Raw genomic sequence first — 17,344 nt, forward strand, 5'->3', positions numbered from 1 at the left:
GACCCTGAGAGCCGTATTACAGTGAGATCCGCTAACTATTCAGAACTATATCTACAATATATTCACTACACCAACACTAATAATCAGCAGGATAATTAACCCTGTTCTAGAGCTGCAGGGACGGATAAACAGTCGGATGGTTAAACAACATTTTGGAGTCTGACTTTAGTTTGACTTTTTCATTAAGTATAATAAAAATATGCCACTGCTGAGGAAATAGTGTTGTGTTGTGGGTTTATGGAGAATTATGACTCATGAGGATAAACACAATTATTCTTATTGTTTAATCATTAAAAAAGATAATCCTTTATTAGTCCCACAGAGAGAAACATAATAATATTTATTATAATAATATTTATTTATACAGAGTCTAATAACTCTCCTTATTTATTATTTTTATTTTTGTAAGACACAGGAAGTGATTTGCACACGTCCAAACACTGCCTTCAGAAACCATGAAGAAAAATAGTTCAGTGCACATCACCACACACACACTATACACACAATCTATACACACACACACTCTATACACACACACACTCACAAACCGGCGGAAACTGAAGATTTATCAGCCTCACAGGAGGGGTGAGAGGAGAGGGGACACCCCCTCACTAACACTATTAATCAGTCTGTCGGAGCTCTGGCACACCAACACTACAGTAACAGCTCCACGCCATCAGCATATACATGTTTTATATCTTTATAACATCTGTAATAAACACTGATTTACTCCTTTTAATGTACCTTTAACACCTCCAGTGCAGCGGCAGGTCTGTGGGGGACAGTGCTGGAGTAAATATGCCCACCCCGCCTGACCTGCGCACTCCCCGGGTGAGGAACTGAACAGAGAAAATAAAGCAGTGTTTAGTCCCAGTGTTCGGCTTATTTATCACACTTTAATATCATCAGATAAGGATCTAAAGTAACTTTATTAACATACTTTATCATGTGACACGTGAATCTGGCAGTTTTATGATGAATAGATCAACAGAAATATACTACATATAATCTGTTTACACTTTTTTTACAAAGACTTGATGACATTTAGGGTTAAAATATTTTAGTATATATTTTTAATAGAGTTATTATGTTTATTAGAGATATTTAGAGACACAGTTTGAGACAGTGTTCTTAGGTGTACTTTTAGGTATTTAAAGCATTAACAAGAAGACATGAAAGTAGAAATACACTAGAATTACACTGATATTAGTATAATTCTTGCATTTTTGTCCCATGTATTTTGGAAGTCTCACTTTTTACCGTTTATGGTATGTGTTTTCTATCTGCTGCTGTTTATGGTTATTGACCCTGATTGATTTGACCTTTTGTATTCTGCTTTTATTTAATAACATATTTGTACTGCATCTGCGTGTGTACTGCATGAGCTCTGTCATTATAATTCAATACAGTAGCATATTGTATATTATATAGATTTAATAAGATTATTTCTATGTCTAAGTTATTCCAGTTTTTTACGAATATATTCATGACTGGTCTTTAAATCTAGACTAAAAACTTACTTGTTTAGTTTAGCTTTTGGTAATTAATGTTTTTCCCTTAAGATAAGGCTGCAGATCCAGGGGTTCATGGACAGAAGAAATTGTGGTAAACTGAGATGCTGGTGGTGGTGTTTGGTCACTCAGGTTTGTGGACGGTGGAGTGGGTGGATGCCAGTGTTTCAGGGTGTCTCCGTGTCTATGTTACCTTCTGGCTCTCTCCCTTTAGTTAGGCTGTTTTAATCAGATCTGCTGTCTGTTTGTTCTCCAACTCGTTGCTACACATCTGTAAACATGGTGCTCTGTGAAAACATCAGTCATAAAAAGCGCTAAATAAATAAAAAATGATTTCATTTGATCTCTGAGAATTTTCTGACTAATCTACAGTACAACACGTTTTTACATTGTAATCTGTGTTTAAAGACAAGCTGTTACTTTTATTCACTATTTCATTCTTTTCATCCTTTAAACTGAATTGCTTTAAGCATCCAGTTCTCTTTCTGTCTCCCTCGTTCTAAACAGCTCTTCATGCTGTGCTTAATAAACACGCTAATCCAAACCTTCACAGTAGCGACACGCAATTAGCGCGAAGTTAAAAGCAGTGGCACCCTACTGAACGGTATATCACACACTACGACGCCGGGCCTCAGGAACTCTCTGCCACGTGAAATAATGGAGGGTTCCTTTCAGACTTTAAGTCAAAAACCAGCGATTTGGGTATTTTCTCATTAGCGGCTCTCAGGGCGCGGCGGTACACAAAGGAGCTCTTGTTGAGCCTCACAGTTGCGCCGTTGTGTCGAGCACTTAATTTATCCATCATTTTTTTCAGCATCCTTTTGATTCTGCGCATAATTAACAGCCGTCAGTTTGATGTAAATGTGCGCAGATGAAAGAATGGAAGGTGAAAACAGTCAAATTAAAACTGTCACTTTGAACAATGGGTTGCAGGAAATGAAAATTGCTTTTACGCCAAGAACAGATGAAACAGCCTCTCCTGTAACAAGAAGGAGACGCTCCTGCATTCATCCTGGAATGCCGATGAGACTGTCTCATCCACGGGGGGGTTTGGGGGGGTGGTGTTGTGAATTGATGAACGACAGGAAAAACTGAAGCTGTGATTGGACGCTTTCCAAAATCAGATTCCAGTTTTCAGGCCAAACTATAAACTATATATATATATATATATTACAACGAGTATCCTGATATATAATATTTAACACTAGACTCTGTACTTTATTAGCTGATCAGTTGGATCCGGTGGAAAACATACAATTTTAGGAAAGAGACCAGGGTTAAGAAACTCATTTAAAAGTATAGTACTAAATTCTGGCTATTCTCAACATTTTAGTTAATTATAATCTTAAATTAATAAAAACAATTTCAAAAAAGGAAATAGTGATTAGCTGATCAGGTAAATCAGGGCAAGTTAAACATATATAGTTTTTTTTCTCAAACTTTGACTATCTATCTAAGCTAATTCCAAAGTTAAGCTAACTGAGTCACAGGCTGTAATTTATTAATCACACAGCGGGTTTGATCTGTGTGTTTTGATTCGGAGACGAGTCTTTTTAAGCAGCTATCAGAAGCAGTGTCATCACAGTTTACATGGTTAGCCTACTGTTACCTTTGTTTTAGAAAAATCGCCGTATATCCAATATTAAACAGCACTCAATGGTCTGTCTCCTCATTAATAATACAGCTGAGCCGAGAAAAAACGATTCGGGTCTACTGAAAAATCATTCGGGGCTAAAGCCAAGGGACGCCCCTGGTTCTGGAGTGATGAAGCTTCATCCAATAACTGTGGAGATGATTTGAGATGATTTGAGATGATTCGAGATGAGTTCACAAGGTAGAACTAACATCATCCAACATCAGATCCTGACTTCACCGATGCCCTCACTCTCTAACGCTGAATACAATCAAATCCTTCTCATAAAAACTCACACGAGTAAACATCTAGAGTAAATTCTTTCTAGTGAGCTTCTATTCAAACAGTTTACAAATACAAGTAATTGAATTTCTGAAAAATGAAGAGGTAGAAGAAAAACACACGCTCTGAGAGACTCTTACTTACATAAAAAACTAACAAAAATAAATCCCATTCACCTTCCTGGCCTTTCAATAAACACAACAATAAGAACACTTCAAAATGACATTTTTAAATGAATGAATCTTTTTACCTTGACTTTCATTGAAAGTTATGTTTTTACCTCTTCTTCTGTAAAGATAAGATATATAAGCTACTTATGTCTGTATTTATGTGTTTGCTTGAATTAAGGTCGACCTTTGAGAAAAAAAAAAGCTTTGAATGATCTCTTTACATAAATGAGTATGCAATTTTTTAATGATAAAAATCACCCCAGAAGAAACAGCACTGCACAATTCTACTCATGTACAAATCATGCAATCATGCAAATCATGCAAATCATCCTCTCAGTACCTAGCTAGCTAACTTTCCCGTTCCACCTTAAATAGTGCAACAGCCTGCAGAGGAGGCAGCATTCAAGGTGGAACTGAAACATAAAATAAAACTAAAGCTAATAAAATCTAATTTCAGCCACTCCTCAAGAAAACAGAAAGAAAAAATAATTATCTGATGATGCAGAAATCTCTTAAATATCATCAATTTGAGTCTAAATCTCAACAATCATTCTCCACAATCTCATAAAGCACAAAGAAATAGTTCAGAACTGCCGCTAGTCTCTACATCCCTCACTTTCAACCTTTATAACACGACACTCTCTGTTCCCCCAACACTCGGCTCACAGCTGACCTTTTCACGGGCACCCAAATAACGCAGCAAAGCGTGAACCCACTCCAGCAAATCACCAAATCACCATTACCCACACCAATTAAAATCTGCTTTAATCTTCCGCTGGGTAAAGGAGCGTCCCCTCTTACTGCCAGCGCCTGTACGATGTCCGTGAGAGACCTGAAAGGTTAATGGTGTCCCCAGAGAGAGAGAGAGACAGAGAGAGAGAGAGAGGGAGAGAGAGATCTCCTGTGCTCAACATTTAACAAAGACTTTTGTCTAAAGAGCCACACAGCTCATTATGATGGCTTCTCTTTGCTTAGCATTGCCTAATGTTCTCTCTCTCTCTCTCTCTCTCTCTCTCTCTTCTCTCTTACTCTTTCTCTCTTTTGTCTTTCATGCCCACTTTCACCCCTATGGTTTGATCGCCAGTGATTCCTCAAAGCAAGTCAGAAAGTACAATAATACAAAAGAAACGTCTTTTTATGTTCTAATAGAGACCTGTCTACTAAGGTTCACTATATTCAAACAGATTTTATACCCTAAAGATCTGTTTCCGCTCCAGAAACACCAGCAGATCACCCAAGTCTAATCAATGATTTGTGTTTTTCTTATATTGTTTTTTTTAATCTGCTTTCTTTTGGTTTCACACTGCAGTTTAATGAATTCACTCCTATTTTCTAGTAGGAGGCTTGCATCAGATTTGACAAGCTGCCTTTGTTATTTTTGTCCTAATTGACATAGATATCAGAATATATCAGAATATCCAACAGTTAAAGTCAAGAGTTTTCACACGCTGCATTATGGTCCTAATAGTGCACCTTTATCTGAACCATCCAATAGAGCATTTTCATACTGAAAACATAGCAAACTATCATTTAACTGATCTGCACTAACACCACTTCTTCTGTTCAGACCAAGACCCAGTGCCATTTTACTCTTTGGCTCTTCCATTGATCCCTCCCCCTGGGTTTAGTGTGTTCAGGTCTCGGGGTAGGGGGTGTTCTGATTCTTGAAGACACTAAAATAAACCCTAAAGTTAACTAGCAGCAGTTAGGTTGCTGAACTTCAGCGCTTCACTGCTATAACTACATCTGTATCAGGTTCTTAAAGAAGGAGAATTTCACTTCTTCCTTTTTTATCTCTGTTCTGAGAAGAATTACACTCCAAAACAATGGGTAGAGTACAAAGGAGAAATGGGATTGGGACTAAGTTTTGGTTCTTTGGTCTAAACAATGGTTTGTAGCACCTGCTATTTTGATTTGAACCAAACTGAAAGGTCCAAAGATTCAGATTGAATAAGTTGGGTATAAAAGGACCCTGAGCCTTCCCAGAATCCCCTGCTATAATGAATCTGCTTATGGTGGTTATTTAAACAGGTTAAGAACTCACATTAAGAGCTAGCCTGAAGTACAGCTTCCAAACATAGTTGCATATAAAAAAGTTTCATTTCTCGTGTATTTAAATTCCTCCCAGTCTCTGAAGGATGATACACTAAATATTCCCACCGTTTCTCTGCTTTCAGCTTCACACCGTGGATCTGAGGCTCCTGAAAACATGGATTTCTGAGCTATTGATTGTTGCCGTTCACGGGAGATTATCTGCTTGGGTACAAAGAGCAGCAGCAGAACCTTCTGAGCATGAACAAATCTAATTTCTGATTTCAGAGATTTGCTGTAAAAACCCACATGACCTTTGCGTTTAAAACGGCTGAAAAAAGACACAGTTCCAAAAATACGAGCGAATAACTCGCCTTCTGTTCACACAGCTGTGTTTTCCTCAGCTCCTCGTTCACGCGGCGCTTCTGGAAGAAGCTCATATGTTCTCCTGTCTGATCTAAAGAAGCTTCAGCACATTAAACTGGAGCTGGGAATTTTACAAATTGGGATTCAAAAGAAGATTAGAGATCCTCTAAACTAAAACACACCTGAATTCTAGTGAAGAAGATTTTGTGAACATAAAACATTAAATAAAATCCAACAAATTACCATTTTAAGATATCATGAATAATTTAATTTAAATTTAAATTTTCTTTACTGATTGTTTAAAAAAGGTCGGAAATTTGGGATTCAACAACACAATCTGTTATTGTAATACAGCAGAATGAAGCTAAAATGTGTTTAAGTGTTTCCAGCATTACAGTCTTATCCCAGTATTCATATGACTTAGGGTTGCTGTGGTATCTCAGGTGGTTACAATGGTGGTGCTAGTTGCTATTTTATTAGAGTGGTATTCCAAGTGTTTGCTATAGGGTGTTACTAGTGGTTGTGTTGATGGCGCTAGGTGGTTGCTGAGGTGTTGCTATTGGACAAAAAATCTGAATTTGATCTATCACATATTTTATTAAAATTATCTCTAAAATTTATTTAAAAAAAGGCAAAACCCATTATGCTAATACAGATGATACATCACTGCTTTATTATAGGCTAAGCCTCAGCTAACATTTATAGGCAATATTTTGTTTTGGAATACTGTATTGATTTTAAAAATACAATATTAACTCATTCAAATATGTTAAGATTGGTTTTAGACAGTGGTTCATTTAGAGTTGTGTTTAAACAGATCATATATTTGTTATGAGTAACAGTGTAAATCGAATAATATTTTTTTTTCTATAATTTGATCTAAAAACACACAATATACTGTCTTGTTTGAAGTATTGCAATATACTGTTTCATGATGTATTGATAATCCCTTTAATACTGCAGCCAATTTTATTCGGAGTGTTAATTATACTAAATGTGCTTCTCTGACATAAATCGCTCAAACCAGCACTGTTCTAATCCACAGGAAGACCCTTTAGAGGAATGGTGAAACAGAATAACCCTGATTTAAGAGAATAAAGTGCTGCACTGAGAGAAATCCAGCGAATCTGCAGCCACTTTACTCTCAGGAGAGTCTGAAAGAACAGCTGTGCTGAAAGAAATCGCAGTATAAAGGAAAGAACACACAATTAAGAGCTGAAAGGAGGCCTTTGACAGCTTTTGCCCACCATTCAAATTCCAGACCGTCGACTGTGTGCAATTTGTCTGAATAATAACAGACGTAATTATCAATTAATCAAGTCCAAATTTCCGCTCGCGTCCCTCTCTGTCTCCATCCAATTACACCTAATTTATTGATGGATCCTGAACAGTCAGTGCAGTACGTGAGAGAGAGAGAGAGAGAGAGAGAGAGAGAGAGAGAGAGAAAGTGTCAACTGAGGAACCAGAAGCGACAAATATTTTGAGTACATGTCTCTCTGTTATGGATAACAGTTTTTTTCCAGTGTTAAAAACTGGCAGCCTGAAGGAGATTTTTATTAAAGATATTTTTGTAATAATCACTGATACACATCAATGTCTGATCAAAATAATACTTTACTTTACTAAGGATCTTTACTAGGGATGGGCAGTATATCCTAAATATCATTAAACAGTTCCCAGTTGCTTTCTTTACAGATCTCACAATGTTTCTGTTTCATTAACTGCTGTGGTTTTCCTCCATCTACCTGTTCATCATCTGTTATTTAATACACCAGTGACGACTCTCTTCTTCAGGACATTCATTCGGTTTCTCTGGCTAAACTAGACATTATCTGTGCTCTAATGGTTCTGATTGATTTATTATCTTGTTTTTCACCCGTAGACTCTCACAGATCTCTGTTTTTAATGTTACTGGTTCCTCCTCTAACTATAAAAGCTGAACAGATAAAACCCAAATCTGAAACTGAAACTGAGCGCTCAGACAATCATAGATGTTTATAGTTTGAATAATTAATGTATCAGGACATACCTGGGGAACAAAACACACCTGAGAGTCACATGATCCAATACTTTTACTCAAAAGAAGATGCTATCTACTGAACTGTGTACATAGAGTAGAGTATAGTACAGTAGAGTATAGTATAGTGTTGAGTATAGTATAGTGTAGAGTATAGTGTATAGTGTAGAGTATAGTATAGTGTAGAGTATAGTGTATAGTATATTATAGTACAGTTACTGCAAGAAAGATGGGAGAAATCGCTGTTCTAATGAAGCCCTGAATTGAGCAGAAATGCTGGAGGAGATTTAAGGACAGGTGTGGATTAGGGGATTGGAGGGAAGATGCGAGGAGTGTAAGAGAGGAAACAGCTTAGGTGTGAGTGTGTGTGTGTGTGAGTGTGTGTGTGTGTGTGTGTTGAAAAGTAAACAGAAGTAAACTACGTTCCTCACGGCGGCCATATGATGTTTGCTCTTCTCAACTCAGCTCTCCCAGATTACAGCTCTCTCTCTTTCTCTCTCTCTTTCTTTTATTCTTTTAGAGCATTTATCAGCAGTAAATGAGAAGTGAGAAAGGGAAAAAGATGCAGAGCTTTCAGACCTCAAATAATGCAAAGAAAACAAGTTCATATTCATAAAGTTTTAAGAGTTCAGAAATAATCAATATTTGGTGGAATAACCCTGATTTTTAATCACAGTTTGAACGTTTAGGCGATCGGTTCAGGTGCAGCTGGAGCTGAACAGTATGCTCAGTAATACAGTTAATAAACAGAAAGTAGAACATGACAAAACACAACAAAACTTAATTTATGTTCATTAATAATTATATAAATTTAAACGCAGTAATTGCTCTTACTCTGACATCTCCATCTCCTCCCCCGGTGTTTAACCCGAGCTCTCTGGCAGCAGCAACATTACTGTTTGTCTTCAGTCGTGTTGTGACAATCCCACGATTACAGCATCTCATGTATCTATTTCCTCCCTCTCTCTCTCTCTCTCTCTCTCTCTCTCACTCTCTCTCCATCTCTCTCTCTCTCCCTCGTTCTCCAACACTCGTGAATTTTTCAGGTGGAGGTAAAGTCCGTAAATCCATCCTCGAGCACACGGTGCAAAAAAAATAATGACTTTTTATCACATATTAAAGCCTGGAGACCAGAGAGATCCATTCAGCCTGCCCAGAATAACCATCACCCTCCTGCTGGAGAACCGAGGAGAACCAGGGAGGAGCCGGGGAGAACAGGGGAGAAATAGGGAGAACTGAAGAGAACCGGAGAGACCTGGGGAGATTATATCACAGTTCCATTATCACTGTTTATTAAAAGATTTTAAAGAGTTAAAGAGGAGGAGACAATAGGATCTGTTTGGTTATAAAAACTCCACCAGTTAAAATAGTTTCATTGCTGCTCTGTTTGTAGCTGAGCTGTTTGGTTTGTAAGCGCTGCATCGTTGCTAGGTCACCTGTATGTGGGCGGAGTAATATATGGAGAGATCGGTTACAGTGCATTACCGGCTGATAACGTCACTCATAAAACACCTCTCAGGCAATGACATTGCAGGGTGTCAGAATTAACTGTGGTATAATAGAGATTTGACATTTAGGCTTAGTGAGAGAGTTTTCAGTGCTCTGTTTCCCATCAGTGTGAAAACATGACTGGATGCATTTCTCTAGAATACTGAATAACTTCACTTACTTCTGAACTTAATTTCAGATCAAAATGAAAGTCAGTCAATCCAAAAAGAAGAATTTCAAGAACTTTGAAAATATCCTCAAGTGCAGTCACCACAAAGACCATCAAAAACATTATAATGATGAAACTGGCACTCATCAGGACCACCCCAGGAAAGGATGGAAGAGCGAGAGTTCTCTCTGTTGTACAGGATGAGTTTATCAGAGTTTCCAGCCTCAGAAACCACAAGTTAACAAACAGCTCCCCAGATAAGAGTATCTAAATACTTCACAGAGTATTTTAGTTTGTTTAACACTGTTTTTAAGTTTCTACATGATTCCTTATGTGTTTCTTCATAATCTGATAGATCACTTTGTTATTCATTTATTATGTAGGAAAATAAATAATAATAAAACATTACCTCTCTCTCTCTGATTGGTCAGTAGTGCTGCTGTATTGAGCTGTCGTTATTTCAGTCAATAGAATAAGTGTGGTGGATTAGTGCGACAGTCATGCAGATCACACCACTCTCTCTCTCTCTCACAGGCTCTCTCGCCCTCTCTCTCTCCGCCTCTCTCGAATACCAAACAGGGTCCTGAGTGACAGGCTGTCAGAGGGCAACAGCGCTGCGCTGAAACCTGGCAACCCGAGAGCACAGCGATAACAAGCAGGTCTGAGAAAACAATTACACTCCTGACGCTTTCTAATGGACACACTGGAAATAATCAACTTCCTGTGTGTATGAGTGTGTGTGTGTGTGTGTGTATGTGTGTGTGTGTGTGTGTGTGTGTGTGTGTTTGTGTGTGTGTGTGTGTGATCCATTAAATCCAGACAGCTCCAGCAAAGCCATTTCTGTGTGCTCTCAGGTGTTTCATTCCTCCAACCACTTCACCACTTCCTTTCCTACCAGCTCCACCCCTCCACCTGTATCCCTCTCTCTATCTCTACCTCTCTCTCTCCCTCCATCTCTTTGGAACATTGCTGTGAGGAAGATTTGATTGCATTTATATTTAATAACATTCAATTACATTCAATCGTAAAGCCACCTTCAATCACACCCAACTATCTACCTATCAGGTTAAATCAGATTTAAGTGCTAATCTATATGTATATATATACAGTACTGGGTCATTGTCCTGCTGCAGAACCCAAGCCTCCTTCAGGATTTTATGATAAACAGCAGAATTCCTGCTTCCATCTATTACAGCAAGTTATCCAGCAGCTCCAGACCATCATAACACTACCACCATCTTTTTTTTGTTAATTATGTGTTTATAGTTTTACGCCAGATGTAACGAGACACACACCTTCCAAAAAGCTCCACTTTGATTGCACTGGATTAAATAATCATTTAATAACTACTGTTTATATTTACTCAGGTTATATTTGTCTAATATTAAAGTTTGTTTGATAATCTGAAAAATGCAATTATGACAAAAAGCAAAAACAAAAGAAATCTATAAGGGGTAATACTGTTTCTCTGCACTGTATCTAGTGCACTATGTAGGGAGCAGGGAGGCGTTAGGGACACAGCCAGTGTTGCGGAGGAGAAGCTGCTCACCACGTTTCCTCCTGAAGCCGTGACGGCACTCAGAGAAGAGCCGAGGGGCAGCGAGAGGCAGCAGGACGTCAGACGTCTCGCTCTTCAATGAAGAGTCAGACTAATCTGAGCTCATATCAATAAAATATGAAGCCCATCAGTCAGTCAGTCAGTCTGAAACTGACGGCAGCAGAGAGATGCCCTGAGGGGGCTTTTAAAGCAGCGTTTATCAGGAAACGCTTTTAATTCTCTCCTCCGTCTGTCAGATACATTAACCCCGGGCAGATTCAGATACACCAACACGCCTCAGAGTCTCTACTGCAAACAACCGGATCCAGAGGAAACTCAACCATCTTAACAAATCATCTAAACACCTAAAAGTGCTCACAGTAGTCCTACTGCTTTTACTATCTCTCTCAGAGAGTGGTGCTGAAAGGAATCAATGGAAAGTCTGAAGATGTCTCAGAAGATGTGTGTAGAGTCACTGGTGGGTTTGGATTGTAAATAAACGGTTATATTTGTGTGGTGTGAAAGTTGAAGCCATTTTTATAGACTGGAACTCCAAATCAAACTCAAACTCCCAAATACATCAAACAGAGCATCATCACTACAGAGTATGTAGCTCCACAGCTCTACAGCTCAATGGTGCATCAAACAGTAGAACTTACACACTTACAAGAAAAATAAGTAGAGATTTGTATTTAAAAGAGTATAAAGCTTGTTATATCTTGCTGTATCTTATATTGAGGTACAAAAGACTAGCTTCCAGTTGTTCCATGTTTTTGCACCAGTAAAGATTACAAAGATTATAAACATTATCATCAATGAAATATGTGTCAAGAACTTGATGATCCAAAATTATCTGGCTTTCAATTGAAAAATGAGTAATTAAAATATAAACAGTTCATTAGCACAGTGATACAGAATACTGAATGCACCTTTTATCTGGTTAAATGGTAGAAATCTGATAAATCTGTACTTCCTGCTGTACTTTCCTACTTCCTGTAAAGACCAATATTACACCTTTGAGGGAACAATTAAGAGAAGTGAACTTTGAGTAGAAGTACTCTGTTTTTTAGTGAGCAGGGATGTCTGGTAGTTCTGGTGATTCTGGTGATATAAGCTGCGGTCCAATCTGAAGGGAGCTGCCCAACTAGGCAGCATTTGCAGGCAGCATGGGCGCGCTCCCGAGAAAAGGACTGTCCCATTCGGAAGGTAGCATGTGCTGCCTACCTGGGCAGCTGCCTTATTTTACCCCAATTCTGAAGGCAGCGTGAGATGTATCCTTCACGGCGAAGGCAATCCCATGATGCATTTCACCAGCTCAGAGTTCCAGCGCTCAGATTTAAAAACATGGCGGACGGAGCCGGCCTGCCACGGAGTTTCTGAACAAATGTAAGTAATTCCCGCCTGTATTTCCACTCACCGCTGCGTGGGTTTATCCAACTAGCATATTTTAGACTGTTTTAAGTTGTTTTCCATCGTTGTTTTCGCCTGTACTTCATTTAATGTAAGACCTGACCGGCGGAAGCTACCGTTAGCTTATCGCGCTAATTTACCGGGTAAGCTAACACGCATCTAGCCGACTTACAGAGTACCAAACGCGGCTGCAGCGCTGAGGAAACCCCCGCTAGGAAACAAAGATACCCTGGCCGTCCAGTATAAAAAGTTTTAACTGTTTTAAGTCACTGTTACGTATAACTAAGTGATTTACTGTGTAAATAGTGTAAACGTGTAGAATAACCTGTAATTCAGTGATTTAATGTGTAAATAGTTTAATTGTTAGAGGGAATAACTAGATTTACCTGTAACTGAGTGATTAATTGTGTAAATAGTGGAATTATGAGCGTGTTCTCCATAAACCACTGTTACTAATTCAGATTTATTTTTTCCACAGGGATGAACGTGGGCCGGGGAAGGTGCACGCTGGTCAGACCGGCTGGAGGCAGCGTTAGCTCCCTTTATGAATATATATTTTTTTCTTTGAATGTAATAAAGTTTTCTCTCTTAACATTATTATTTTTGCTTGCTGTGTTTTATAGTCACTATGCTTATTGTAGTATCACATCTCAACTAGTGGGTATGGGTAAATAAATAAATAAAAAGTTTATGAATCATGTGTTTTATGCAACTAAAAGGTAAAGATAAATTAGCTGACTGTGTATGAATGTACTATTGTGTGAACCGTAGCTTAGTTTGATAATTTAGCTCTGATGGCTCATACAAAATATTTATTATATTATGGTTTCATTACTCATGCATTTCTATGAAGCATCTAATCAAAAATAAATTAAATACATAAATAAAACTGACCATACTCTGAGAATTAAGTGAGGAAAAGTGTAGAATTAAAGTAAATCATGAATATTTAAATATATGTAATATTTGGATGAGTAAAAGAGAAATAGCTGCCGCTGCATTGAGATTTATCCCGAGGTAAGTGATCATTAACTTTAGTTATTTATAAACAGCTCACGAGCACAGCGCGCTAGACGTGATGACGTATGCTGACTCCAGAGCGTGTCCCGAACGCGCTGCCTTATAAGATCCCTTATGGGTGAAAATGCTGCCGAACGAGGGAGCTGCCTTTGAAGGCAATGACTACCTAGGCAGCTCCCTTCAGATTGGACCGCAGCTATTGTGTACCTACAGCACAGTGTAAGTGAATGCTGTTGTGAACAGCACAGTAAGCATGGTGATAAATCAGAGCTGGGTCATGATGTTTCCTGTAGTTCATGAATTTCTCAATTAGGAGGTTCTGAAACAGCGATTTCTGCCAAAGTTCATTCTGGCCTAACTGAGCAACGTCCTCAAACACAATAACCCTGAAACAAAGGCCTCTAAAGGTCAGAAATATAACAGCCCTGAACTTTGTGCTCGCTGAGCTTCCAAAGAAGTTCTGCACAAGCAAAAATTTTCTTAATTTATCCTTTGTTACACATTGTTCTCAGAAACAATACTGATTCATAATGGAATTCATAGATTTTTCAATAGCTGATACTTTCCAATATTGATAGAGAATATCAGCTAGGAAAAGAATGTTCTATGTTTTATGTAGGCCTGTCACGATAATCACATTATAGATTTATCATATATAACAAATACATACACAAATACAGAAATACATATTTTAGACCCTTTCCATTTGTAACCAGGTGTTTTTAGCAAACATCTTCACCCCTATTTGCATTTCTGACAATCTGTCCATCCACACGAGACACAAACATGATCCTAAAACTACAAAAACAACTCTAAAACACTAAAACACTTAATTATGGGAATGAAATCCCACAGAGGGATATTAACATCTCACAAAATCTGATATCAAGCTTCTAAACCAGCCAAATATAACAGGAGTCTCAGCCATGTGGGCGGAGTCCTGAGGCAGACAGGTAAAAAGACAGGTGTGCGATTCAATTGCAAATTTCATTCAACAGGTATCTGACCTCAGTAAGCAATATTTTAGTATCTTCTAATGTAACCAGAATATTATATATACTGATTCCAGCAGGGTGTGAAGAGTATTTAAAGAAATATTTAAAAACATTTTTAAGATAAATATACTATACTATTAGCTGGGAATTAAGTCAATTCAGTCAATATTGAACTAAAAACACATTTGTCCTGATGTCCTAAAGCATTATCTGAACAGAGTTAAAGCTCTGTTTAGAAGCGCTTTACTTTATATTTTGCTTTAATTTCCTATATTACAAGGTGAAGAGAAAGCAGTGGGCAGGAAAGTTAGAGCTATTTTTTCTCAATCTTTTTAGGGATGCAAAGAGAATATTACACAATATTACACCAGTTTAGAAGCTCCACAGTCTATACATGCCTTTATTTGTCAAATATTAAACCAGATACCTCTATTAAACAGTCTATTTTATATCGATATTCTCTGCAGCATAATATATAAGCAAAAAAAAACATGTTTCTGATTTAATATAGCTTTCCTGAACTTAAAGTCACAGAATAATGAGATCATATGAAGGAAATATATAGGGGAGTTTTGTTTTTATTATACGTAAACCTGTTATTGATTTTTAAACGAATTATTTAACTATTAAATTCTGTACTTATTCTGAGCATCTTTTGAGCAACAGCAAAATAAATAAATAAACACTGGCTGGTTAAGTTTTCCAGAACATGTTCCACAGTATGATCTCTGTTTATCATATTTTCTCTTCTATTAACCCTCACCACGAATAACGCATAACTGCTGGATTGTTCTCCGCTTCAACCTGTGAATCCGACACTCAGCGCAGAGAATTCGCTAAAAATACGCAGGATGTGCCGAGAGCGCCACCCAGCGGCGGAGAGCGCGGCGTGTTTCAGTCCAACAACAGCAGAGACTGTTGCTGAATTCCTGATTCTGTCTCTTCTTTCTGCTGTTCCAACATCTCAATCTCTCAAATCAAGCCATCAAACAATAAACCGCTAATTACTCAATCTAAAGATTTGTTTACCGTTTTATAAAATATTATCCTGCAGCAGAAAGTCAAATTAAAACACTTTAACAGCGCTAAAATAAACACTTAAACAGAGAGCAACCACGCTGCTAAACTATACAACTATACAACACACATTTATACAACATGTATTCTATACAACTGTTATTTTACAGTTTATCGTTGATTAGTGTTTAGCGGTAGTAACGAATGGCAGTGGCGGCGGTTTGTACAGCTTAGAGTTGTCAAAATGTCCAAAACACTGACAAACCAAAATAAAAATAATTAACAGCACAGACTAATAAGTGGTCAAGCGTATAAAATAAATAATAAACAATAAACAATGGCACTCTTAAAAACTGTGAGAATTAAAATAAAAAATGACCGCAGTAAATACACTCACAATCTGTACCAACTTTAAATCAATACCGTGTTTAAATGGATTGTGGTCAAATGGAATGTTAGTATTATTTTGTGTGTATATATAATGTGTGTAATTATTGTATGATTGTATAGACCTATGGGTAGATAAATGCACTTATATGCTGCAATATATTAATTAAATATGCGCGTAGTGAGCTGTGTGCGGTTTTGCACGCGCCCTCCTGCATTACTACTGCTGGACCTTTATCGTCTCGTGCAACACATTCAGAATTAAACTTCCAGCTCGCCGAGAACGCGGCACCTGCATGCAGACACGCACCCGCACAAGCACAAGAACGCATGCCACCACAACTGCTTACGCCACGGCACGCGCGCAAAAGAGGACAAAAGTGCGCAAACTCCGCCAAACTTACCTGGAAAGAACTGTCCGCGAGTAAAGTCCAGCGCGTGCACCAGAAGAATAATAAGAAGATGGTAAAGAAGAGGCAGCGCGCGACAGTGCGTCCTTTGATCCATTGTTGCTGGTGTCCAGTTCACCACATGCCCGCCGCCCGTGCGCGCGCCTTCGGGGTCCTCGCATCTGTGGCTGGGGGGTCTCGCGCGGAGATGTGCGCTGCGCTCTGCTGTCTTTTGGAGCTGTGCGCTCGCTCGCGCTGCCACTGATACAGCACGCGCACTTCTCACACTCTCAGAGAGAGGGAGGGAGAGAGAGAGAGAGAGAGAGAGAGAGAGAGAGAGAGAGAGAGAGAGAGAGAGAGAGAGAGAGAGAGAGAGAGAGAGAAAGAGAGAGAGAGATAGAAAGAGAGAGAGAGAGAGAGAGAGAGAGTCCGGGTCCTAGCGCCGTCTGGGAGATGCGCGCGGACTCATTCAGAGCTGATCTGCAGCGCGAGCTGGAGATAAACTGATTCACATCCAGAACCACAGAACCGCCCTTTACGCTCATTACGCACGCGGCGTAACACCGCATAAAATTAAAGAATGTCCCCAATTTCCCCTCGCGTGAAGTAAGAACTTCTATTCCACCTTAAAAAAAATGCGTATATATTTATAAGTACAGTTAGGGACAAAAATATTTGGACAATGGCAAAATCTTGAACTAAGATACTGATACACCTCCTCATTGTTTAATTAGGTACAAGATCTTTCATTACAGTACATATCCTCCTCTTATCATTGAGTTACATTGTGATAGAGTAGCTGTGTTTTCACTATAGTATCATTTCAGCCCTTTTAATTTTGAGATAGATTGTGATAAAGTACCTGTCTGTTCAATATAATAAAATTTTCTGCTCTTCTAATTGAGTTAGATTGTGATACACT

General features: G+C 38.4%; 1 protein-coding gene across 12 annotated transcripts in view; it reads right to left on the minus strand.

Moving 5' to 3' along the window:
- The window catches only part of ptprt (protein tyrosine phosphatase receptor type T), a 248,900-nt gene extending 232,089 nt beyond the window's left edge, over window positions 1–16,811 (minus strand). For 8 of the 12 annotated variants that reach the window (XM_049479923.1, XM_049479919.1, XM_049479920.1 and 5 more), the window contains exon 1: window positions 16,438–16,810. In XM_049479923.1, coding sequence (XP_049335880.1) covers window positions 16,438–16,540 — 103 coding nt within the window. In that variant the 5' untranslated portion in view covers window positions 16,541–16,810. Of the gene's footprint in view, window positions 1–16,437 lie in introns of all 12 variants that reach the window. The other 4 variants (XM_049479924.1, XM_049479922.1, XM_049479914.1 and 1 more) reach the window with 2 other exon arrangements.
- Between the last annotated feature and the right edge of the window lie 533 nt (window positions 16,812–17,344).

This window comes from Astyanax mexicanus, chromosome 5, assembly GCF_023375975.1.
Source record: "Astyanax mexicanus isolate ESR-SI-001 chromosome 5, AstMex3_surface, whole genome shotgun sequence".
Taxonomy (NCBI): domain Eukaryota; kingdom Metazoa; phylum Chordata; class Actinopteri; order Characiformes; family Acestrorhamphidae; genus Astyanax; species Astyanax mexicanus.